Here is a 27,713-nt window from a genome sequence, read left to right on the forward strand (position 1 = left end):
GCTTTCCAGATGGAATGATCCCCCTTGTCCTCCTCCAGGGAGCTGTTCTAAAGGTTCTCTGAACCCCACTAGAGCCAATTTCAGGGGTACGAGGAGAGGAGAGGAGAGGAGAGGAGAGGAGAGGAGAGGAGAGGAGGAAAGCCCTGTTGTGCAAGTGAAAGCTCTTATGTACGGCTTCAGCTAATGGGGCTCCTTAGTGAATCCTGCCCTTTATTATTTTTTTTTATTAAAATATTTCTCCAGGGCTTTTTCATCAGTTCAAATCAGTTTGCATCATATTTAAAAAAATTAGCACAAAAACAAAACCACACCAACACATTACTGCAGATTTAAGAGTCACAGAAAACCAATTTCTATATTGCCAGCAGCCCAAGCAAGGGATTAGAATAATAAAGGATTTAGACTGCAGTACGGAAAACATGTATCTTAGCTTACATTCAGGGGGTATAATTTGAATGAGGGCAAATACGTACCTCAGGTTTCTTAGCTTTACTTTAATTATAGACTAGTGAAAATGATGGAATTAGGTGAGGAGAAAGATTAAATTTTAATAATAAAATAATCTCATAAATAGGCAGTCATTTATTTAATTGGCAAAAAGGACTGGAACCTGGTGAGATACACAAGGTAATGTCTTTGCCTATCACAGGGAGTACAAGTTTAGAATGTGTTCATGCTTTGCTCTTGATGCTGGAACACCGTGAACACAGGAAGAGGATAGGAGGCCACCAAAATAGAATAAGATGAAAGATTCTGCCCACAGGCTTTGAAGTGAACTGATGAAGACTGATTTTAATTCTAAATTAACAGCTCCGTCCTATGCAGTATCATACTCTTCAAATGCAAGTCCCATTGAAATAAGTTGGAGTTACTCCCAAGTAAGCGTGCATGGAATACTACCATTCATAATTTATACCTGCATTCCCAGATTTCACATCACCATCAGGAAGCACACCTGTGAAGACTGGCACATTTGCTATCAATTGAAGAGGAGTAGGGATAACATAATGCACATATTAAGAATGCATATACTAAAGTATGCATAAAAATAACATATAAAAATACATTATATTAGGGGAAATTGCTTTCAGGGAGACAAAGGAAGAGGGGAGCTTGTTGCAGCAAGAGGGGGAGATACCAGTGACTCTTCAACAGTCTGGTTCATATCTGCCTCTTGGCCTTCATCTGCCCACTACAGTGGTGCCCCGCAAGACGAACGCCTCGCAAGACGGAAAACCCGCTAGACGAAAGGGTTTTCCGTTTTGGAGGCGCTTCGCTAAACGAATTTCTCTATGGGGTTGCTTCGCAAGACAAAAAATTCTTGCGAGTTCCCGCGGGTTTTTTTCGCTCCCCCCCTTTCCTAAGCCGCTTATCAGCTGTTCCGCTGATAAGCCGCTTAACAGCTGATCGCTAAAAGCCGCTAGACCGCTAATAGCGCTAATCCGCTAAGCTGTCAATGGGCTTGCTTCGCAAGACGAAAAAACCGCTAGACGAAGAGAATTGCGGAACGGATTCTTTTCGTCTTGCGAGGCACCACTGTATCCTGCTTCAGCTTCTGCCTCTGATTTTTGACTGCTCTCTGCCACAGACTCTCCCAGCTCACTAAACCCTGTTACCTCTTCAGCTTCCGCCACCTCCACCTTCCTCTTCTCCTTATTTCCTCCTCCTTTTCCCTCTGACCACTCCCTGAGCTCCAAGCCTTCTTCTCTTGGTGGTTACCCAGTTGGTTCCTCCCACCATTCCTCTGCATCCAACTAGTAAATGTGGATTTATTTTTAAAAGGAAGGGGGGTAGGGGGGATGTGGAAATAGCTCCAAAGCAGTAGGTTTTCTGCCTGCATTTCACCATGCAACTGAAATAGCCTTTGAGATTTGGAATGAAATAACTCAAACAAATAACAATGGAGAAGAACAACTATCACCTGTGAATGAACATTACACCCATGAGAATATAAACATTCCCTCTCTGACCCCTTGGTCCTTGTCCTAGATTAGCCATCAAAAAAATGTACAAGTTATGCCTGTGAATTAGATTTCATAACCTTATAGTCAATAAAGGTTATCTTGAAGACCAGAGTCTGTTGGTTCCTAGGTCACTGCAATACCCTAACTTCATGCTATGCTCTATTTACATGCTATGTTCTGTTTACATTGTTAAAAGTTCCTGAAAGTCTAGTTCCCAGGACCTCTCAGAGGTCAAGAGAGACTTACGCCACTTTCATCTTTTGAGGCCCTCAGCCATAACAATTAAAATTAAAAATTAAAGCATGCCAAAATAAAAGAAGGGACCCCCGCCCCCAAGAGTGAGTGGTTTGTTCATATAATCAGCTAATCTGAGATGGCATGTTCACTATAATTTTGTGCTATCAAAACTGACATTTTAAAATCTTTAATATGGCTAAATCCATATCAGTTAATAACAACAAAAATATATTTCATAAAATCACATCTCTTATTAGCTTAAAATTGCTGTTCTGATAATGTGTGTCACATTTTGGTCTAATGTGCATGAAAACAAGTTGTGAAACTTATCAAATGTGGGGGAAATCAACAAATTTAGTAAGCTGAGGCCCCCTTTTGAGTTTGAGGCGCTGGGTCAAATGGCCCTCTTTCCCCGCTCCCCGACTAGCCCTGCTAGTCACACAACCTTTTTTAATGTATCAATCAATTGAGTGTCGGGAGAAGGCTTTCTGCACTTTTAGTTTACTGCCTATTAAAAAGTGCTTTCCCATTTGTACAGTGCTCATTACCTTTCTTCCAAATAGCATTTTGGTACAGGGATATTGCATGTCCCAAGCAATAAACTGCGCTATCTCTTATACCTAGGAAAAGGTGATGTTACTTCCCTGTAGGCAGACTATTCATTGCTATTCTAACTGTTGCATTTGGGATGTGCTTGCACAAAATCTGGAAGGTGTCTATTGGAAATGGCTTCTGACATTATAGATAAAAGACCATTTTTTAAATTGTGATAAGTAACAAGATTTCTTCCCCCTCCCCAATGAGACGTAACATATTGCCTGATACTCAGATGTATCAGGAGGGTTTGATAAATGTATGAGCTGGGCTATTACTGGTACATTTTCGTTGTTTCTTGCAACCTTTATACAGTATTCATAACCAACACTGTTGTCCATATGTGCATGTATAAAGTGGAGCAGTTGCCCAGTGAGATGGAGATGCAGTAATAGCTTCCTGGCGGTAGAGCTGCTGATGTTTGCTGTTTGCCAATCAGGACTTTTCACGTGGTTTGTTTCAGTGGATCATGGCACTAGTACAACTGGCATTAGTTGAATATGAAATGTCCATAATGAACTATGTTTGACCCTGGCACTAGTTCTTACCTTAAACGTGATCTGGAAGGTATGAGTAAGAATCCTGACCTAATACTTAATGTAAAGATCAGCACACTAATCCCGGGTTACCAGCAAAGTTTAATCATCCCCTCCTGCAAGAAAAGAACTGGGTTCCGCATTGACAACAGAAGTTTCCTCCAAAGGTAAAGCATTAATTCAGGAAACGTACAAATAACAAGTTAGTCATCTCTCACTAAGGTTATGTCCTTTCAACTTCAAATGCAGAGAAGTAAACAGACTAATAAACAGACAGGAATGTGTAGAAAATAAGTAATGCTACAAAGGAGTTTAAGTGTTACTGCACTCAATCACTGAAGAAGCGCATTCCCCTTCCATAGGGAATTGCTGGCCCCAAATAGTACTTAAACCCCAGATTTTCATTAGTCAGGTAGCTCACATGCTCTAATGAGGCACCCTCTTTGCTCCTCAACGATCTCAAGGATCATCTCCATGGGCACAAACCAACAATATGAATGAGAGATTTCTGTTATCTGTCTGGCACAGGATGGGAATAGTTTAACTCTTCCAGAAGGCACAGATCCCTGAGACTTTGAGTTCTATTAGGCTTCAAGACATATATATCCACCTTCCTGTTCTCCCCCCGCCCCCTTAGTGTGGGCCTGTGGTACATTGTTGCATATACCTCCTGGCTTTTGGGTAGACAGGGACTCCTTAGATCAAGGTGTGTTTGTGCTGTATGATTTGTTGCCCACCTATCTTTAACCTGGGTGTCTGAAACATACACTGGTCTCTTTCATTTCATGTAATAAACCAAGCTTTCTCTACTTCTTGGCGTGTGCAACTTCTTTATGAGGCATAAAGTTAAGGGTTTACATGCATTCGTAATGGACACATGTACTGACTCCAGAGAAAGATCCCAATCCTCTCAGCATAGTGCGCTGAAAACATGTGAGTGCTGGACATGCATGTGGGTGCAGCCACACACACCATAACAGAGCTGCGCAGATGCATCAGCAGAACAAATTCAGAACCCCTACTTCTGAGTCTTTTGCATTGCTTCTGTGCCAAAGAGGAGCAGGGAAGCCGATAGATCTGGTTCACCTCTTAGGGATTTTCTCCAGTATTATTACGCTTATATTCATGTGATATTAGTTGCCTCAATGTTATTCAGGTTGGAAGAAACTAAGACTCTAAGCTGTGGTTAATAAGTATCATATATCCAAAGAACACAGTTGTAAGATGGACAAGGCAAGAGGAAAATAAAACGTTTCCATTTTCCTTTGTGGGGAGCCATTGACTTCTGTTTAAATACAACAGAACTAGAACAATGTTACTTTGTTGCTGTGAGATGCTATCTTCAGATGATAATCAGGCTCTTCTAAAAACACACCTGGCAAGCATCTTACTCTCCCTCTCTCATATTCTTTGGTTTGTTGGTTTATTATCTAATCTGTGTTTTTTTCCTGCCCTATTTCCATTATGCTACAAGCTTCACCCAACAGGAACACAATGAGTGCGCCCTTTTGTTTCATCATCAAATTTATTTATGCTGTTTACTAATCCAGCCAGGCAATTCAAACTGTGTCCCTACTACATTGTACCCTTTGTGGGACAAATCCTGCAGCTCCTGATTCAAAGACAATAGTGTGATATCCAGTTAGAGCTGCTAAATTTTCACTTAGGTTCTGCCTTACCTCTGAATGCTCCATGAGATTAAGCAAAGATGTTGCATTTGCACCTCTCATTCTTCCTCATCCTCTTTACCCACCTGCTGTAGCAAGCGGGACTCTAGTTTTACATCCATAGTAGGTGATGATTAGTGACTGGCTTGCTTCTGTGCTTTAACAGCAACTTAATATGCAAAAATCAACAAGTGACACTTATCAAATCATACAGGTTAAGTATGAGCTGAGCTGAATTGTGGAAGATTCAAGACAGATTAAAAAAAAGTGATTCTTCACATAGCACATAGTTAAACAAGGGAATTTGCTTCCACAAAATGTAGTGATAGACAACTTTAAAAGGGGATTATACAGGTCCATGGAGGATAAGACTACTACATAACAGAAGGCAACTCTAGTTATAAACTAGATCTGTCCCCCCCCCCAAAAAAACACAACCTAGAAAAATAAAAAGGCTGTTGCATATCAGCCCAGTTTATAACAGCCATATACAATCCAGGTTCTAGGAGATCTCTTTCTGCTTATTTTGGCTTTATTTTTTTTCACCTGGCAGCAAAGCAGTAATACAAACCCACCAAATGTGAGAAACAAATATTGACTAAGGGGAGTCAAAACACCACCTTTTGCCAATGCTTTCTATTCATTCCGCAGCATCGTTTCTCTATCTTCCAGGACACACCCAAAGAACAGGAAGAAATGCAGATTATATTTGAAATACTGGGGTGTGTGTCTCTCTCTTTCACCATTACTGATACTGGGAGCAAAACAAGACTTGAAAGAAAACACACATACACCACTAAACGCTTAATAATAAAATAAAGAGAGATCTCTTATGTGTTGGCTCAGGTGTTTTTAAATCATAATTGTGTGTGTGTGTGAACATAACCAGCATCCCATTTAAAGGGCTGGTATTAACCCTTAAACAGCTGGAGACCAAGATACTTGAAGGATTAATTTGGCCCATATTAGCCTGTCTGCACTGAGATCATTCATCTGAAGCTCTACTCACAAGCCTGCCTGTAGGAACAACTCGGATGGTGGGCACAAAGAAGAGGGTTTTTGGTTCTTGGCAATGGGTCCATGCTTGTGGATTGCTTTGCCAGTAAGGCTTCATCAAACCTCATAACTTGCAGGCCTGCTGCCTGTCCCTAAAGCAAGGCTAGGGAACCTGCTGGACTACAGTTTCCATAGTCTCTGCTGGCTGGAACTGATGGGAATCAGAGTCCAATGGCACCTGAAGGGCCACAGGTTCGTGCCAGCTGCCCTAAAGACTTGTTTCTGTTCTGTTGTATTAAACAGGATTTTATTGGGTTGTTGCATTTAGAAAATGATCCTGGTGAAAAATGTATGGAACGTAAGTGTTTTTGCTAGGCTGGATGTGCTTTTAGAATTATTTCTAGTTCTTACCTGTTCTTTCTCACCTGGCATACCAAGTTTTACACACAGGTGTGTAAAAATAAACGATAACATGAAACGTTGTCATTTTATTGTATTTGAAGCTAAATATTTATATTGTGTATTGATTGTGGGAAGGGGTTTATTTTTAACCATAGAAGTGCCACACACAGAAATATTAATAACAATAACAATAATAATAGTTTTATTGCAGAGAGGACCAACTACATTTGTTAGCTCTTAGAATCCAAGGTACACAATTTAATGTATCTACCACAAAGCTCTTAAAATGCTACCTGCATATATGCAGTGACACTTCAATGTAACAAGAGTGAGCAGATCCACACTGTTAAGTATGTTTCAAAGATGGAAAATATTGCGTAAGAGTTCCTTTATTATCACAGTCATTATTGCACTATACGCCAAAGCCTGGAGCACTCTCAGTTTCAGAGCAGGATTGTTTCCAACCAAGCACATGCCCCATGAAAATGCCAAGCTCCACCCATGGGTTACACTAAAAGGTAGCTATTTAGGAAGGTAGCAGCCAGCAGTATTGAATTATACATTGCAGTAATGAGCACAAGTGATGGGTTGCTGCATTTCTTTTTTTGGTAGCAGAAACAGAAATGGAGTAGGTGAAGCTTTGCCATCACTACATCTTCCTGCTTGGAAAAACTGCAGACTTTATACCAGAAAAAAACATAGAAGCTTGATTTAAATTAAATCTGGCAACATTTTACTCAATTTTTATTTTGAAATTTGAATGCATTATTGCTTTGTTTAAATTGGTTTTTTTTTTTTTTCATTTTGGCAGCATTAAATATGATATTGCATAAGGTGTCTCAAATATCATTGCATACCAAGTACCAAATACCATCAGCAGCCAGATACCAAAGGCTGGACTCCAATATAATCTAATGCCAATTATAGATACTAGATTCTGAGAATATACAATGAATATTCCATGTTGAAAGTTCACAATGAATAATTCAAAGACGATTTTTGAGGAGCAAATTAATTTCTGCTTTAGTGGCAACTCTAGCTGCTCTTTGGTTGTTCATGGTGGCTGACAAACCCCTGAAAGATCAAAACAGCTTAGATGTATTATAGTGCCCAGGAGTCTAGGCCGCGGACACCTGCTGAATTAGCAAATAAAGAATACATGCATTGTTTGTGTTTCCCATCTATGCCAAACTGGAACAGCCCCTCTTGTGAATGTCAGGTGCTGCTGTGCATGTTAGCTGCCACATTCATGTACTTGTGACTGTAAAAAAGCACGTCGTGCTGTACACGACAATGTACCTACTTTTTTCTACATAAGGATTATCTCCAGGTAGGAAAAAATGTACTATATTAAATTACCCTTAGGAAATATAAGCTTCTTACGCACTTTGAGCTGTCCCAGAGGCTTCTGCATAGCCTGCTGCTGTTAGGAAGAAGGACATGGCAATACCATCACAGTGGGCTCCTGATTAAAAGGTCAGTCTCTCAATTGACATTGATGGAATACATGCTGTGATTTTCAGTGAGGTTTGGCTCAGGCTTGTTTTTATGTCTGTTCCGATAGCAATGCACTGCTTTATTGACAGTATGCTGGCAGCTTTAGGAGGAGTTGCACTGCTAAATTCCTTTCCATCATGCTTAATATTTACCCCAGCATCAGCGAGGAGTGCTTGCATTCCTTTGTTTATTAGATAAAGATATAAAGCAAGCAAGGAGAGCAAACACAAATACAGCCAACATTTCCTTCTTGTGCAAAGTACCCATGCGGTGAAAAGCTCTGAGCAATTCTAACACGCCAAGGCATGCAATAATATCCCTTTACATTTTCATTGCATTCAAGTTGCTTCATGTGCATTATCAAGTTGTAACCATTACAACAACTTTGTAGTACACACACACACACACACACACACACACACACACACACTGTACATGGGGAAATTAAGGCAGAGAGAGAGACTTACTTGCCAGCTAGCTAAAACAGGGACTTCCTGATTCACAGCGCAGTTTCAGCCTTTTTCGCATGTCCTCTAGATTAAATGCCAAGTGTTGCAAATTTGGTTGACACCAAAAGCATGTTTTGCTTTTCTATCATACATAATGCAAATATAAAGCTAGTGCAGAGTCACAACCTGCATTCAGGTGGAGTGCACTGGTAGTACACAAAGTAGAGCAGAGTAGTATTGCTCAAAGTTGCTATCTAGCCCAGAATTTGTGACTTGGCAGAGTTTGGTGTGGACATGTCTTTGGACAACCCTATCCTGAAGGCATTTCAGCTTCATCAGAGGCAGCTACATTGGTGGCAAATTTTTAGGGTTGCAGCTGGTAGGTAGCAGAGTAACTTAGCCAAGAACAGGATGTTGTTGGAAGTTATGTTGGTGCATTATGTGCTCTTATAGCTACAGCCTTTAGCGCCAAGGTGCTTATCATCCTGGGTTGAAGTTTCTCACTCACGAACGATTTACAACTTCCACAGAAAAGTCACTAAATATGCTAACAGCATAGTGTTCATACCACAGATACTATAAAATGGGGAAATAGAGTTTTGAAGAGGGGGAAATGTGTTGGTGATATCCACTAATTTGCAACAGTTGAAGTCAGAGGTAGAGAGAGTATAAAAGCAAGAATGCAAATGATCTGGAAGAAGCCATTTCTTTCTAAAATTGTCCTGCCTGTAGTCTATCATGGTGGAGTTGTGGTTCTTCACCTAAGACCACTGGTCTATTAGCTCAGTACTGTGTACAGTGACAGGTAGCAGCTCACCAGGGTTTCAGATAGTGGTCACCACTTCACAGCTAAGTGGCACACCAGGCATCATAACAAAGAACCAAAGTGACCTCTATTGATTTTTATGTGTTTAGATCTACACTGTGCCTCCTTGTATTTATTTTCAATCATATTTTCAACCAGTGCATGTAAGGGACAGATGGACGGTTTCTGCTTCTTTTCCCAAAGGAGATAGTAGGAATGGAAACATTAAGAAACGTTGCTAATGAGTGGAGAACTGTACCAGAGAATAATCTGAAACTGTGATCAATGGCGGGGCGGGGGGAAGAGTTTGAAAGGAGAAACTGAAATGGTAACGACTGAGATGTTGAGACAAACAATGGAGTTATTCAAGGCAGGGGAGTGGGGAGATCTGGAATTAATGTCCCTAGGCATTCCAATGGCACCATTCCATTAACCTAGATCTACTCTGCTAATAGCTTTCTCAGGGAGATTGTAGGAATAAGCGCGCACACGCACACGCACACGCACACACACACACACACACACACGGAGTTGTGTAGCATCTCAAAGACAAACAAATTAATTATGGCATTAGCTTCAGATGACTTGAGTTCACATTGTGACGAAGGAGGGACACTCGAGAGAAGCCCCTCGCACCCGCTTCACTGTCCAACTGTAAAACAACAGCCCTGCAGTGCTGCCGCAGTGGGTCTTACTCTCTGGTAGTTTCTGCCACCACCCTCTCACTTTCTTCCTGCAGCCCAGATGGGAGGCAACCTGGATGCATCAAAGTGATGACTTAAAAAAATAATAATAATAATTCTCAGTCCATGCACCCAGCACTCCTCTATACAACCCACACAAATTGCTGGGGAAATCAGGGCTAGCTTCCAGCTGCCTTATCTTAGTCCAAGATCAAAGCAGTTTGCTCATTTTTTCCCTGCAGACCCCTCACTAGGCTTCTTAAAACCCAGGAAATGCACCCTGCATTTCTCAGATACTTCCCTTGCTGGTTACTCAAGAGTTGTAAAGGCAGGCCCCACTCCCTGAGTCCCTCCCAGATCTCAGAAGAGACTGCTGGTGTCTTACAATTCTGATCCTAAACTTTTAGTAGTAGCATGAATTCCAAGCATCTAGGCGCATGGGGAGTCTAAAACCCTGAGGTTGGCAGTCACACACGCTTCAGCAAGGAGAAAACAGACAGAAGGTCAAAACAAAATACAAAATAAACCAGGGCACAATGGTTCTCAAATTGGACTAATCCTAGACTAGCCACGACAAAATAAGGATTCCAATTTACTTACAAGTTCTGCTTCAAAGAAAAATCTAATGTGGGTCCCTGATGGTGAGTGGGAAAACCTGGATCCCTGGTGATGGGAGGGAACACACTGCAGAGAAGTCAGCTTTTTAAAGTCTCCCTCCCTTCTTTTGTGGGAAGGACTTTTGACCCTTACTTGCCATTGCAAAGCTAGAGTCAGGTGCTCAGGTTCTGCAGTGTCTCTCAAGTACCCTTTTTTGCTTGACAAGACTGGCAGGATATATGTGACAAGCTGGCTTAGAAAAATGGAGGAGCCAATGAGTGCCTTTCTTCACACAGTCATCAGCTCCCCTCCCATGCCAAAAAGCACCAGGGGAAAATTCTCACTGGGAAGACAGCATAAGAAAGAAGAATCAGCAACCACCCCCATCAACACACACAGTGGCTAGTACTTACAGCTTAAAAAGATATAACCAATGCCAAACTGCAGCGAATACTGTGACCCTGACCAGCCGTACACCAGTATATTCAGCAAGTCACAGGGAATCAGTTACTTACTGAAGACACCTAATCCCCAAAGTATTTGCTATCTGAATAATTGTTTCTTGATGCTGAAATAATATATTTGTCTCCATGGCTACCAAAGCATAGAATCTTTGGTATCTGTCTGTGGTCACATGGGCTGCAATTTAATCTTTGGCCAACAGTACATTGCACTCAGTGGTCAATTATCATTCTTACTTACCAGGAGTTGCAGAGCTACAATATTCACATAACAACACCCACACCCACACCCACACCCCGCCACCAGCATATGGTGTGAAGAGGGGAGCCTGGCATTGTTAGAAGCCTTGCAACTCCCCTTCCCACCCATGTTTACTCAGAAGCAAACTCCACAGTTCACAGTGGGAACAAATTCCAAATAAGGATGCTTAGGACCAGTGCCAAAATCTCCAATCCTAAACATATTAACCTGGAAAACAATCCCACAGAAATCAATAAACAGTATTAGGTGCTAAGGTACTGAAGCTGTCACTCTGCAAGCAGCTCACGACAGTGTATCTGGTATCTACTGCAGCACAGAGGTCTGGACTGCATAGGTCACTCTGTGTGTGTAAGTGATAGATGGATGTCTCTATCACGTGCCTGAGGAGTCACTAAATAGTCCTTTTCATTATTCGATCTCACATATGAGCTCATGACTGAAAAGCACCAGAAGGTGTGAAGCATTCAGAAAGCATCCATTCTGACCCCGGGCAGTCATGTGGGAATGACTGTGCCCCTCATGCTGGCCTACCGTGTTCTGTTACACTAAGCACTAAAACCTTTCTTGGGTTACCTGTAGTTTCTTGTGTCAAGTGATCTTGCCTTGCAGGCAGCTGCTTTTCAGGTGAGTGTTCCATCATCTAGCTTGGCTATTGCAAGTAAAGTGCTTTAACACTCTTCAAGGCTGGCATCCACTTCAGACTGGACACATTCAGATATGAGCAACCCTTATAGCATCTCATTTCTATAACCTTCAAATCACAGTAACTGAGACACACACTTGTCCCTTTGTGGCCATTAGAAAAATCTAAATTAAAAACAACAACACATTTTAGAAGGTTCAACCAGATGTTATAACACTTATTGCTAAACCCTCATTTGAATGAACAAACAGACAAAAACGTATTTTGAACAAATAAAGTAGAAAACAGGTTGCAAAGGTAGGAGGGGCAAGGGGGCTTGTAGGTTACTTTCCGGTGGCAGATGCTGCAATTATTTCCTTCTGCCATCCAAAGGTAGTTAGAGTATACTAAAGGGAGGTGGATGCTGACTGCCATTTTGAGGCAGAGTTCATGTCTTAAGTTTTGTCTGAGAGAGGTTAAAATATCCAATTTAATTTTTTTGTAGTAATCAAGGCATGCTGGACTTTGGGTACCAAATTTCCGCTTCACTGTAAACACTGTCACAAATTTGATGCATCCATCAGGGCACCAGCATATTTACGTTGATAGACACATACAGTATACCAAGAACCACACACATTGAAATCTTCTCCACACTTTCCTTGTTTCCTACCATACATTTTCAGTCTCTTCCCTCTCTCCTTCCCATCTGTAACGTGGTTCTCACCACCCCACTTTTCCATTCAATACAGCACCAGTTGATACTACAGAAATGTTAATAGCAGTAGAGGCTTCCTTTGTATCCTCCTCAGTCTCTCTGTTCATCCTTCTGGGTATTTCCTGCTTGGGTTTATAATACAGTATGGATCTTATAAAGATTGAGATCCCACTCGACTATGTAGAATTGCTACATCCCCAGCCTGAGAGAAAATGGGATGGATTTATAGCAAACAGGTTTGTGGAACTGAACCACATTTGCACATAACACTAAGCCATAGTTTAGCACTATACGGACAAACATCAACAAGCCCAGTAGCTGATGGCAGGGTCGGGCTGCACTGCTCACAACCTCCTTCTGGTGGAGTCCCTGCTGCATTCCAGGATGGAGAGAGTGAAGGGACAAGTGGTGGTGATGAGGTCAGTGCAGTGCAAATGTCCCATGGAGCCAAGCTTGCTGGCATATTTGCACCATGCCAACCTCACTATCACCTACTCCCTCCCGCTCTGCACCCCAACTCAGCTGGAGGGAGGTCAGGTGAATTGCGCAGCCACATCACACTGTCTGCTACTAAATAAGCCTGAGTGAAACATGAGATGGATGCACTCCACCCTCCACTCTCCTCCTCTGGCACAGCCAGGAGGAGAACTTCTACCAAGTTTAATATCATTTTTAAAGAATCTCAGCTTAGTGTTGCATTTGAACCAGGAATCCTGGTTCAAAACAGCCTGTGGTAAGGTTAATAACAAATCAACGTCAAGCCATAGATTGTGAAGCTGACTTATTAAACTAGTCAGAGTTTGTTTTAAACCAAGTTCTGTAACACTAAGCTAAGATTATTTCAAAGTGAAACTAAAGCTGGCAGAAATCCTCCTCTTGAACATGCTAGAGGAGATGACGACCAGCAGCGGGGGTGGGGGAAGTGTGTGAGTTGAAAACTTTGCTCAGGCTAGATAATGAAGTGCTAAGCCATGGTTCAGTGCAGGGCCAGCCCACCTATGATGCAATGTGAGGCAAACACCTTGGGTGGCAGGATCCGCAGGGGCAGCAGATCTGGCCTCCAAGGAATGCACTGCCACCTGCTGCTGCTGCTGCCACCGCCACTGCTGCAGTGGCAGTGATAGCTGGGGCATGCTCATTGGAAGCCAGATCTCATTGGTGAATAGGAGGCACTGCTGATCTCCTGCCACCCTTGTTACCAGTGCAGATCTTTATTCCTCTCTTGTTCCTGATGTAGATTTTCACACATGCTTTTTTCCCTGTTGGGGATGGTGGTAGGTATTTTGTAGTTTGCCTCAAGTGCCAAAATATCTAGGGCCAGCCCTGGTTCAATGTTATATGCAAACCAGCCAGAATGATTAAGAAGCTAGAGCCACCTGTAGGTTCCTTATTATTTTTGCAAAGTGTTTACCATTAGCTGACGGCGTGGGGGGTGGGGAGATTGCAGCAGGGGGCAGAGGAGATTGCTAATGTGACAGAAAATGCAGCAACACGCCAGTTGTGTAAACCACTAATTATCCCAAAGTACTTCCTCCCCAGACATTCTCTTGAGCTTGCCAGGAAAATAATGGATTTCCCTCCAATGTCCTTTCATCTTGGTTCAGAATAGAAGCCAGTAAGCAGAGAAGTGACTTTATTTATTAATGGTTCACATTAACATTTATTCAGCTGGCAGCTGCGAATTGAATGAGGTAGTAACCTGAGAGCTCCTTGCTGTACCTGTAAGCAGAGGGATCTTTCAGCAAGTGCTTCTGGCGACTCTTCTAGAGTATGGAGCTAAGCACATGAGATGCCCGTGTTTTAGTTGCCAAAGGCAGTGAGCATCCAGTACCCTTCGTGACCCCAAGGGACACATGTGGCAGAGGAAGGGCAATTCATTCATTCATGCAAGTAGGAGGAAGGGTCATTCACCAGCTCTTGTTACTACTATCAGAGCAGGGACTGAAGACACAATATTATATTTCCTCATTCTACAGGGCTGCCATGTCCCCAAAATATAAGAAACAACACAAGTACTTTGGAGTGTTCAATGCACACAGTCATCTTTACAACAACCCTGTAAGGTTTTGTTAACTCCATTCTGCAACATAGCAGGCTTGAAGCTAAATAAATAGACACATTGTTGAGGCCCCTTGCGAATCCATGGCAGAGATGTGATTCAAGCCAGGGACTTTCTGGCTCATACCTCTAAGCCACTATGCTACATCAGACGTCACATCTATAGCCCCCAAACAAAGAGTGTAGGACAGGCCATGTAATCTATTCTTGTGGCTAGAAGACAGAATAAATATATAGCAACAGCTTCTTGATTGCACTGCCAGAGTGTTAAAGTGCTCCATGTGCCCCCCCCCCTTTTTTAAGGACTTCTGTATCAACCCTATTATCACCATAACAGCCTGAATATTTCACAGCTGCTAGTGGATATGGACTCACAACACCCATGTGATGAAATGGAATACTAGCACCCCTTCATTTAACTCATTAGGCAGGCACTGAATAAACTTTCCAACATCACACCTCCTATTTATGCAAGCATAAACACAAATAAGTGACTTTTAGGAATGCAAAAAATGTATTTCCATACATTTAGCTAGTATTTTAACATCTACTTGCTCAAGACCTCAGATAATTGGGTATGTTTATCCACAGTGCAGAGAGAAGTTATTAAATCAACTGAGAGAGATGCAACAGAAAAGCATCCTTAATGTTCAGCATGAAAGTCCAACATCCTTCCAGGGCACATCAGCAAATGGCAGCACAGTTTTGTATAGCAAATTATAGGCTAATAAATATATTGTCATTTCTGGAATTGCCTAAGGGTCTATTTTTTGTAACTTTGGCATTACATTAGCTACCTTTCGGTCCAGATAACATAGTCCAATAATTTGTTTTATGTCCCTTCAGAATCCTTGGTGTGGATACCATCTGGTCATGGCAACCTGCTGTTACTTAGCACACCAATAGCTGCCTGCTATTTTCATGCATCAGTCTCTGCTTTCAGGCTTCCCATAGGCATTTGATTGGCCACCATGAGAACAGGCTGCTGGACTAGATGGGTCTTTGGCCTGATCCAACAGGGCTCTACTTATGCAAGATTTAGACAAGAAAAGATCAGGCGTGTTTTCAAAAATGAGGTGTAAAGCAAAGATATAAGAGTCTTATCCCAAGTAGCAGTATGTGAACATTCTGTCAATATTCTTGTATTGATTTACAAAGCCCTGAACAACTTGGATCCAGGATATCTCAGGGTTCACCTGAACCCTTACAGCCTAGCTCAGACACTGAGATCATCTGCAGGAGCATCTCCAGTCAATCTTTCTCCAAGCTGATGGGGCTCATTTGAAAATAACAAGAAACTGAGCCTTTTGTGTTACCACCCCATTCCTGTAGAACACACTGCTAATAAGAGGTTCAGCGGGCACCTTCCGTGCCAACTTTTAAACACCTGCTCAAAACTTTTCTATTCCACCAAGCCTATGCCAGCAGTTAAGAGTTCACCCCCCACAATGGTCTATTGATGCTTGTTTTTATTATTATTACTTTAAATTTGTTTTTAGTATTTACTATTTTATTGTCTGTTTTTATGCTTTTATATTGTTGCAAACCACTGTGATGTATTTTTTATGATACAGCAGTTTAAAAACATTTTTTAAAAAATAAATAAGATAAATAAACACAAGGATTTCTGCTTGCACAACATTCCCCTCTTCTCCTCACATGCACAGGGGGAGAAGTCCTGTTGCACAAGCAGAAATCTTTGTGATTCATTGACAAGATGAATTACTTGAATACCACCCATTAACTTTTCTGCAGTGATCTTATCTTATCTGATTTTTTTCAATACTCTCTTAAACCATTATTTGGCAGGTTTCCTGTAAATGTCGTAGTCACAGTCTCTCAGCCTAACCTACTCCAAAGGGTTGTTTGTGAGGATAAAATGGAGAAGCGGGAAACCTCACTGAAGGAAAGGTGGGGTATAAATGTAATAATAAGACAAATGCATAAAATGGACTGCAGTCCATGGAAACATTTTTGTTAGTCATTAAGGTACCATGAGATTCTTTGTTGCTTTAGCTTCAGGAGTGAGAATTATGAACCCCAAAATCTGTCATCAGAAAACATAACAAACAAAGGGAAGAAAGGTGAACACTGAAGGCTGCCATTTAGACATCTAGAAGCTGTCATGGGGTGGGGGTGGGGAACAGTCCAGTAAGGGATGCCTTTTTGGTGTCGAGTATAAGACCTGAGCAAGCCATCTAGGAACAGTGCATGCGAGGGGAGGCATAGTCTGTTTTCAGTGCTCTGCTCCCTGCCTGTTTCATCATCATCACTAGTGCCACTCTATGAATAGCCACAGAACAATACAAGCGGCAAATACCTCTTGTATTTATTTTCTGTATCAACCTCCTCCTCCTCCTTTTGAATTATTAATAAGCACTTTGTTCAACGTTTCATCTAGCAAACTAAGCACTGAGTCCTGCAGCAAAGGAGGCCTTTAACACAATGACAACTCAGACTGAGGTCACTTGGTAGTGACAAAATATCTAGGGGTAAAACTGTGGGCAAATTAAGGTTTCTGTGCAGTGGCAAGTATTTCCTGCAAATAATTTGCAGGCTCTGCAGCCTATAACCCCATAAAACCACGGCTGCAGCCCCACATGATGCAAGTGGGCAGGGCCGGCCCAATACATTTTGGCACCTGAGGCAGATGCCAAAATAGCATCCCCCTCTCCACCAAGGAAGAAGGGGTGAGGGAAAATCTACATCAGGAGCAAGGTGGAAAGAAAGATCTACATTGGGATCTGCTGTCCTGGTGGATTCTGCAGCCTGAGGTGGGCGCCTCACCTTGCCTCATGGGTGGGCCGGCCCTGCAAGTGGGACTTTTCTGCTGTTGGCAATAACTGCAAGGGAAAGAAGGGGAATTTACCAGGCATCTTGTCTATTACTTCACACAGAATCTTTGCTAAGCTCCCATGGAACTCTAGAGCTCTGCAGAGTACAGTTTAGAACTGCTGTCTGATATCTGTACTCATGTTAACATTCAATTGCAATTTTTTAAAACTAATGGTCACACTTCTCATAAATACCTGTCACATTCTCAAAACATTACACACGATTTTGCAGAACTGCTGCTGGCATTTCCTAATGAGGTATTTTATGAAGATCTTGGAGTTGAGGGGATTTTATTAAACTCAGTGTTCTTTAATTTTAATTGTGTGTTTATTGTCTGTTCTATACTCCTGTTGTAAGTCACCATAAAACCATTTTGGGTATATGGTGATGAATCAGTATGGATAATAATAATATGTACATACAAGTCAGTGTGTCACTCCCAACTCTTTGGGTGTACACCAGAATGCCCTGTATGGCCAAGTGATCAAAGCTTGACCAGGCTCACAATGCTTTGTCGAATGCATTCCTTGATCACCTTGGGTGATGTGAGAATCCTGAGGGAAGAGTAACAAGAGGGCCCATTCATCTCCAGATCTCAGGTGCCTTTAGGAAGCATTGCTTCCTTAACCTTCAGAGCTCCTATAATCCTTTGCCCTCCTCCCACAGCCTAGAATGAAGAAATCTTGTCATTTCATGGAATCAAAGAGCTGGAAGGGACCCTGAGGATCATCTAGTCCAACCCCCTGCAATGCAGGAATATGACCTGTCCCATATGGGGATTGAACCTGCAACCTTGGTGTTATCAGCACCACATGCATAATCTATTAGTATGTTAATTCAATTAAGATAATAATAATACCAAGTAAATGAAAACAGAACCAGGGAGAGGAGGGAGGACCATAGCTCAGTGGTAGAACACCTGCTTCACGCAGAAGATTCCAGTTTCAAACCCCAGAATATCAGAGCGGGAGTGGCAATGTCCCTTGTTTGAAACCATGGAGAGCCCTGGACAATAATGAGCTAGAAAGACAAATGGTCTGGCTCAGTAAATGGCAGCTTCCTAAGTTCCTCTGACGGCTTATCAAAAGGGCATACTGTATGACAACAAACCTATTTACTAGTTTTAAGGAATTATTTGATTCTGTTCTGTTTAACTTTCATTTGAGCATTTTAATGCTATATATATATCTATATAAAATAATATGCCTCCAACTATCTAGTTAGCTAACAAAACATTGGAGCTCATAAATTCCAAGGTCATAACAACCAACTGCATACACAACAGCTGACTGCGCAACTAAAATTCAGCTGAAATTCCTCATACTTGCAGAACCTGACCTCTAGACAATAGATTTTTTCTTCTGATGATCTGGTTAGACAAGATACATTTTTCTTAATACCCTGTTTGTCCTGCTTTCTACTAAGCAAAGAAAGACGATCCTTAGCAGACTTCGGTTAATCCGGCAGCATCAGAAAGCAAGTTGTTCAATCTATGGTAGCTAGCTGAGTGGCTCATACAAAATAGATATCAGGAATCACAGAAGACACAGGGGGATGAAACCAATGTGCTACTCATGTGACTTGACTGCCTATTTGTCTTTCTGTCCCTACTTCAGATGAATCACTACTAGCTACTGTAAAATGCTAGCATCCTCCCCACCTCCAGAAAAGAATAAACTATAAACAATGATGCCTTAGGGCTACGAATAGCAATCTCTTTGAAAAAATATTAGGAGTGTCCCACCAACAGAAAGCAAGCAAGTTGGCAATTATGGCTCCCATTCTCACTCTCTTGAACCTTTCTATCATCATAGGATAGAAAAAACATGTGGGGGGACACTGCTTGAGCTTACCTGGCCATCCAGGTAAACAGGGGGAAAGGCTGCCTGCCTGTCCAATGACAGGGCTGATATCAACAGAGATGCAGGAGCAAGGAGGCAACAAGATGAAGTAGGCAGGAAAGTTTGGCTTGGTTGCCCTGGCAACCACGACATGCTGCTACAGCAAGAATAGGGAGACTTGTGAGGGAGGAGGAGTTGGAAAGACTTGCTCATGACAAGTAAGGCCGCCTATAAAATGGGCTGCCAAGTCAGTAGCTAGGAAGAATTTCACCTAAGGCAGGTAGTAACAGCAAGAGGCGGTATCCCAGAAAGGGCCTGACTATGCCAACCATTAACACCAGGCCAGCTTTAAAACAATTTCTGACAATGAAGAATCTGTTCGTCTAAGGGACCTCCTGCCATCTAGAACACTATCGCCTGCAAGCCCATTCTCTTTTACACATTTGAAAGGATGTGAGTTATTTTGAAGTTACACAATATCTAATTAAGGACCATAATCCATTAAACTGCTAATAACAGCAAACATTTCTGTCTTAAGCTGGTTTGGGAACTCATACAGTTTAAAGAGTTCATTTTAACTCCATAATAAGTACACTTCCAGAGAGTCTGATGCTCAGCTAATTCTGTGGTGGCAACCCTCAACACTCCAGCCATACCACAGGCGAAATGGTGGCAATATTAATGTAAAACAAATGATTTTTCTTTTTAAAAATGCTCTCAATGAAGGTATACAGGAAAGTGTTATGGTCCTGCTTGGCAAATCCACAAATGTCATGGAGTGGAAGAATGGAGGAAAACACTGACTTGAACAGAAGAGCCTGCAGAATCAGGCCAGCAGTCCATCCTTCTTACAGTGGACCACAAGGAGCCTGTGGGAAGCAAGAGCACTCTCTCCTTCTGAAGTTTCCAGCAACTAGTGTTCAGAAACACATTGCTTGCAATAGTTGGGGGTAAATCACTGATCATATCCTGACTGTTATTTATGCCATGTCACTTCCCAAATACCAGTGAGTTCCAGAAGTAGCTGGTTCAGGAATGTACAGGGTTACTTTTAGAACAGAGGGCCTCAGAAACCTGCTGCAATCACAAACCTCTGACCCCTATAACCCTCCAGTGTTGCTCCAACACCTTTCAGTGCAAACAGAAACACTCCGCGCAATGGCAGTTTCGTGACTCACTGTAAAAAACCAACAAAGAATATTACTTCCCCACATCGTAAAGTTAATTCTCACTTTCCAACACACAAAGCTGGATCTGGCATGCTATACTGTCGCAAATTTTATTAATGTAAGAGTCTGAATTATAAGAACTTACCATATAAATCCTTTGCACTCATTTTGGCAGCTCCATCTGCTTTCCCCATGCTACCACTGCAAAAGGAGAAAGCAGTTGTTAAGAACAAGCCAGGGTTTACGATGAGAGCAGCTTAAGAGCAAGTGTAGTAAATGGACTAACAGAGTCCTGAACAATGTTCAGTCCAGTTCCCCAACCCATTTCTACATAAGAACAGGAACAGACCTTATATACTTAACTGATTCTCCCTCCCCATGTTCACTAATTCACTAATCTGAGAGTTCCAATGATTATCTGAATGTGGGATCTCTCCTAACTCTGGATATTGAAACACTTTCATCTTGTAGGTTCAGTACTCAGGGTAAGGCGTAAAGGAGAGCCTATGTTACAATAATACTCCTGTTGTAAGTCCACTTCATCAGATGCATAAATGAACATGCATGTCATAGGAAATGACAGCTCCACAGTACCACCACCCACCCTATGAAAAGGTGTCATCTGCATATAGCCTTAGAGCACTTTTCTTGGAAAATGGGAGCCTTGTATATTGTAAAACAGAAAGCAAATGAAGGTGGGGGCATGGAGACAGGCCTATAAGGCTCTGTCACATCTCATTTTCTCTCTCTTTTACTAAAATTTGGGTGGGGGATGAAAGTTGCTTAATCTTTAGGTTTCTTACTTTGCAGAGCCTGGATGGCTGCTTGTTGATCCTTTGTGGCTCATACTGCTTTCAGGGTATTCACCTGTAACAGATAGGAATGGTTTAGTTGAGACTGAGGAACTACAGCATTTACATTTCATTTACTTATTTGCTTGATGAAAGAGAGAGAGAGAGAGAGAGAGAGAGAGAGAGAGGAGCGCTGAAGGGAAAATGTATCTTTACCAGTGCATTCTGTCTTGAGAATCTGATGAGGAGCAGCAGATTTGCTATAGGGGAGTAATATACAGTATTCAGGGCTTTTCCCCCAGCTGGAGCTCCCCAGAGCTCAGCTCTGGCACCTCTCAGGTGGGCTCCATTGCCATTCTAAGAGAACAATGGAGAAGTTAATAGTGAGTTCCGATACCTCTTTTTCTAGGAAAAATAGCACTGAATATATTGTCTACTTGTATGTGTGTACAGAAATCAAATTTTAGAAAGTTGTCATGAGTTTCCAGTTATCTGTCCTTCCAAACGGAAGCTACACTCACTAATTTATGCTTCCGGAACATCTCCCTCTCCCACACTGTATTCCAGCCTCAGTTATAGAAATATTCTTAAAAAGTGACAGCAACTTTGTTAGAGGTAAACAAGGTGGCTAAGAAAAAGAGTTCATATTCAAATGTATTATGTTTTTCATTTATCATTATTGGAACTGCAGCTCAGTGACAGAGCAGACACTTTACATGCAAAAGGTCTCAGGTTCAACCCCCAGCCTCTTGTTGTAGGGCTAGGACAGACCTCTGTCTGGAATCCTGGAGAGCTGCTGCCAGTCAGCGACGACAGTATTGAGCTAGATGGAGCAATGATATCACTCAGTATAAAGCAGCTTCCTTTGTTCCTACTTTACAGCCATATATCACAGTGATCCAATGACATGACTAGCCCAGGTATTTCAGCTCTGAGGGCAAGAATACCATAATCCTAATTTTACGGAGTGCAGGCAGCACAGTTTGGCACACCGCAAATTGTTGATTGAAATGGCACATGGATTTTAATTATAGACAGTGTATGCATATTAGCTATGACTGCCCACTTAATGGTGCAATTTTGATGAAGCTTTCCCTCAGTGTAAACAAGTTGGGCACAATGGAAGTCAAGTTTTCAAAGGCTTTTTGCTTGCTACAACAGTGTCCCAAATCAATCATGCATGGGAATGGCAGGATATTGGTACACATCTTCTTCCTCTTTCTAGTACAGCTGTTCCAGTTGTTTTGTAAAATGATATTTTATTATTCAAAAGCATGTGATCTTTGAACTCATTGTTATGGCCTATTTATTTTCCATTCACACTGGTTTGTTTGCTGGGTGTTTATACATCTTTCTGTTAATCATTCCTTCCTTCCACACTTCTGAATGCATTTCCACGTCACCTTTCTAACCACAAAAATTTAAAGTTTCTTTTTGAGATTGGATTTGTTGCGCTGGTGCTTAGTCCCCACATATATTTCCTGGTATGTGTTTGAATCCCTCCTGTTTAGGGAAGTTTTGAATGTGTGACATTTTAATGTATTTTTAATCTTTGTTGGAAGCTGCCCAGAGTGGCTGGGGAAACCCAGCCAGATGGGCAGGGTATAAATAAATTATTATTATTATTATTATTATTATTATTATTATTATTACTACTACTACTACTACTACTACAGTCATACCTTGGGTTACAGATACTCCAGGTTGCATGTTTTCAGGTTGTGCATCGCATCGAACACAAAAGTACCAGAATGGGTTACTTCCGGGTTTTGGCGCTTGCGCATGCGCAGAAGCACTAAATTGCCCTTTGCACATGCGCAGAAGCACTGAATTGTGATTCACATGTGTGCAGATTTGCACATTGCAAACGTGCCTCCCGTACGGATCACGTTCGCAACCCAAGCATCCACTGTACTACAAAATACTGACAGTCTGGAGGTGATATTGCTTTGTTTACAATAATTTTGAAACTGGCCTCTATGGAATTAAAGTGGACTTTTTCAAAAATATTATTATTAGTATAAATGGTGATAGTGAAACTAAAGCTGAACGGTGTCTTTGAAGAAGAAGAAAAACACAAAGGAGCTTAGCAACATCAAATTACAGGCTACTATTTTTAAAGTTACATTTTAAGCAAATATTTTTAGTGGCAGACGTTTAACCTAACAATGCCATCTATAAATGCATAGTAACAAATTTATTTAAAGGAAATACATTCATTCTGATACACCTCACATCAGTCCCAAGACTTGAATTGACTTCAGAGAAACCAACAATGAATGAGTAGGAGGCTAAATTACGGTACAGACGAAACAATGGTTATTTCTGAGGTGTCATAAACATAGTGGGCAGGATTCACCTAATGAGTCCCATAAGTGCAATTCTGTGCAATGAATTCTACTTGTGTAAGGGGTCTTCCTCCCTCCTCTCCCTGCACATGTCCTGCAATATTGGGATTGGGAAAGTGGCGATTATTCTGTTTGGCAAGCTGAAATCACAAGAGTGTGACGTCGAATTTCTCCCAATATGATAAATGCAGTGCTGCCCATAGTCCTCCTGCTATCTTCTCTGCCTATGGGTTTATTCCCATTTCATATTGATGCAAAATCTGTTTGACCAGAGATGACAGTGGTACAAAGGAAATTAATGTATGCAGCAGGGTGAAAAGGATTTGAGTGACTGTCAGACGCACCTTCAAGCCTCTCCAGCCTAAATAGACCAAAAAAGGACACAGAGGCCCACTCTATAATTTATGCTAGTACCAGATGTTAAACTACGTGACACCTGTGAGACAATGCCATGCTATTCTTAGAAGCTTCTTCATGAATTCAAATTGGAGAAAATAGACTAGAGGGAAAAACCACTAGGAAAATACATATTTAAAGCTAGAAAGATCAAATAAGATTTCTAATTTGAGCAGATGCATGTTTTCTAAAGGTAACCAGGTTACAAAACAAAGCAATATCACAGATATATTACACAAAGGAACAGATACTGGCTCCAGTAAAGAGGTACAGCCTCCTTTCTTGCTATTTGCAAAATGTTTATCCCATCATATAGTCTGCAAAACCATCATAGGAACAATAGTTTGTAAAAAAATGAATGTTTGTCTTGCTATTACTATGACATTATTTGGAAATAATAAATAAAGTACCTCTCACTAATTTCAATAAAGCTTTAAGGCTTAGGATAGCAAGCATGACAGTCTATAGAACAGCTAAACATATATACCCAAGAGGCAAGTGGGGACACACACACACACACACACACACACACACACACACAGCCCTGTTCCAGGTTAGTGCTAAGAAAATGGTAGTGTCAGTTTATTTGAATCAACTGATCAAATGATCTGAATTTTCTCCTCATTTCTCCCTCCCTCCCCATCTTTTGTTAAATCATTTCTCCCAAAGAGGTGTTTGTTGTGCCTCACAGCAACTCTGTGGGAGGAAAACAGGCTGAGAGCTAGCCAAAACCATGGAAATTTTTGAGTAGCAATTTCCAAATACATAACAAGGAAATAATATGAATTTATTAGGATTCAACAACCGGTGTTTCAGCTTACCTAATCGCTGTGCCATGCTGGCTATTCAAAATGAGATTATTATTATTATTATTATCAGACATGCAGTGCCCTCATCTGCATGCAAAATATGGCTTAGCACAAGTGAGTAAACATGTGGGCTTTCAAAACGGAGGTTGTGGCTGATCCCCACAAACTTTATGCTGCTGCACTGCATGGAAATCATGTTACTTGAACCAGGCTCACGTGTAAGCTCTCACAGAGAAACAACAAGCCATGACACACTATTTTCAGATGATGTGCTAAACCAAACCATAGCTTAGTACAGAGCAGCAACATGATGACCAGGGAAAAGCAAAGCAGCTGCAATTTCTCCAGGAGTTCACACGTTGGCTTATTTATGCTAAGTCATAATTTAGTCTAGCATTACTTGTGAACTGGGCCAGTGTTGGACCAAACTTAATGCATTTTCAGAATACAGAATTGGCATGTTGATATATTTGGAGGCTATGCTTTTTTCAACCAGTATAAAGCAACATCTATCCATGTTAATACTGTATTATACTATTAATACCACTAAAAATACTCCAAAATATATGTGTGTTTATGTAACTAATGCTTACCACCACTATAATTACCCAAATTTATGACATATAGGCAAGGTGTAGGCAGAGGGACAAGGAGTAATCTAGGATCTGTCACTGTTGCTGGCACTGAGTTCATCTCCCACACCAAGCTCATTGTATTTGTTTAGGTGGTTCAAGCCTTCCAGTTTGCTGCATCATAAAGTGCCAGCACTGAGTTCCCTTTCGTTTCCTTTTGCTCAAGGCACCTCAGTCTCCTGGAATCTCTCATTGTCTGCTTTATGGGTGTGATCAGTTTCTTCATGTTTCAGAAGGTGAGCATGAATGCTTCAAATCTAAAGTACACTGAGTAACCTGATGAGTATATGATAATTCGGATCCCTCTCTTACCATCTTCACCTGTAGTTATACTTCCAACATTTGGTGCTTTATATTTTAGAGAAAAGGAGTAAGAGGAGACATGATAGAGCTGTACAAAATTATGCATGTGGTGAAGAAAATGGATAGAGTTAAATATTCCTCCCTCTCAAAATCAGCTTGGGGACATTCAATGAAGCTGAACGTAGGGAGATTCAAGACAGACAAAAGACATCTTCATGCTATGCACATCACTTCTTTGCTTTCCCTGTGCCTTCAACCACTCCCAACCCCCCAAACTCCTATTCAATAAGCTGTCATCTATCCCATGTACACACCTTAACTGATGTAAAGTTCTGGAGAACTCGGAAACTTGCACAATATTTTGTACCATTTTATCAGGACAAGTATAAGTTACTTGTTGTTTACTGTTGTAACAATTGTTTTCTCAAAATTGATCTTCTGTACCTTGACAATAAATAAAAACAGCATTAAAAACAAACAAACTGGAACTATAGTTAAAGTCCATAGAACAGAACAGCCGCTCTCCTATTCAGTTTCTTCCATGACCACTCATTAAGAGAAAACCACCCCATGGAAGGCAACTTCCACACAAACATACAAAATCTACCTCACATGGCAATCCAATGCTTCTCTTTGACTGGGAAAAGAGAAAAGAGGAATTTGAGCAACATACATACAGGCGCTGCTCCGAAATCAACAACTGATTCAATGATGCAGCAGAAGCAGAGTGTGTTACTTCTGGTTTCATCCTTTGCTGGTGGAGAAGGCTTTTGCAGAGAAACTCTCAGCTCCTCTGAGGCTTCCCTACATGTTTGATGCTTTAGATAAGAATGTGAGAGTAGCAAAAGCCTAATAATACAAGGCTGTCACTGGACACTTTAGCCATTAGATAACACATGACACTGTCTTTTCAATTTAAGAGGATAACAAAGCTCCCTCTGTTTGGTTTCCAGTTCCTAACATTTCTCAGAGTTAATTCAGAGCAGGAGGGAAGTACTTGGATAGCCATTTAAAGTGGGAAGCAGCATATTAATTTACCAGCTTAACTGGTACCACATGGATCTAACCTGTATTCCAGGGGTGGGGACCCCATGGCCACCCAAATGTTGTTGGACTACAACTCCCAACATCCCTGAATACTGTCCATGCTGGCTGGGCCTAATAGGCATTGAAATCCAACAACATTTGGAGGGCCACAGGTTCCCCACCCCTCTGTAATACCTCACTCCAGCTACAATGGCAATTAAGGGAATAGCCTAGCTTTCCCAATCCTGACACCTGAGTCTAGGCTCCTGCTTTCTGCCCCGCCTAAAACAATAGGTGTACTGCAACACAGACATGGTAATGCTGCAACTCCAGGAATGAAATCCATCAGCTGAAAACCACAGACTTTTTTTGTCCTTCGTGAGGAACAGAGGAATGCAAAAGTTCACTAATCTGTAAGAAGAGTGGTATTCATAATTCAGCGGCAGGCCAAGAGCATTTATGGAGCCTGGGCCAACAAACAGGAACCTGGACGTCAGACAGGAAAAGAAGGGTGGACCCTGCTGCAAAACTTGAAGCCAGCACACCTTGTTCTTGAACATAAATTTTTCACATTGCAGACATTCAGCAGAAGACAAACATGACGCTAAAAATAATGCAGCCTGATCAGTTGAGAGACACCGGATACCTGCAGCCAACACCCCCATGTTCAACTAAATCTAATATGTAGGTCAGAATATGGCTGATAATGCTAGACAAAAGGCTTAGCAGAAAGGAAGGCATTATATCGGTATCCATATGAAGAGAAAAATAAGATAAACTATTTCAGATTGAATGCTCTCTCAGGACCTTGTCATGGTATCGGCGAGCTTTCTCTCTAGAGCCACTAACTGCAGTATTTGGAAACCAGAAATAAATCATTATCAGTTACTCTTTTGGATCAGACCAAGGATCTTTCTAGACAAGCACCCTATTTGCAACACTAGTCAGTCAAGTGCAAGGACGTGAAGGCAACAAGCCCTTTTCTCTATAAAGGTCATCCAGCTGATTGGGTACC

The 27,713-nt window shown here is 41.5% G+C and overlaps 1 protein-coding gene across 2 annotated transcripts in view; it reads right to left on the bottom strand.

Annotated features, from left to right (window-relative positions):
- Positions 1-27,713, bottom strand: part of EPS8L2 (EPS8 signaling adaptor L2) — an 87,572-nt gene that overhangs the window by 37,096 nt on the left and 22,763 nt on the right. The window contains exons 1-3 of one of the 2 annotated variants that reach the window (XM_081879947.1): positions 26,280-26,469; positions 21,197-21,260; positions 20,539-20,594 (exon numbers count right to left, since the gene is read on the bottom strand). In XM_081879947.1, coding sequence (XP_081736073.1) covers positions 20,539-20,594; positions 21,197-21,240 — 100 coding nt within the window. In that variant the 5' untranslated portion in view covers positions 21,241-21,260; positions 26,280-26,469. Of the gene's footprint in view, positions 1-20,538; positions 20,595-21,196; positions 21,261-26,279; positions 26,470-27,713 lie in introns of those variants that run through there. The other variant, XM_081879946.1, reaches the window with a different exon arrangement.

This window comes from Podarcis erhardii (genome assembly GCF_964252035.2).
Source record: "Podarcis erhardii genome assembly, chromosome: 1".
Classification (NCBI taxonomy): domain Eukaryota; kingdom Metazoa; phylum Chordata; class Lepidosauria; order Squamata; family Lacertidae; genus Podarcis; species Podarcis erhardii.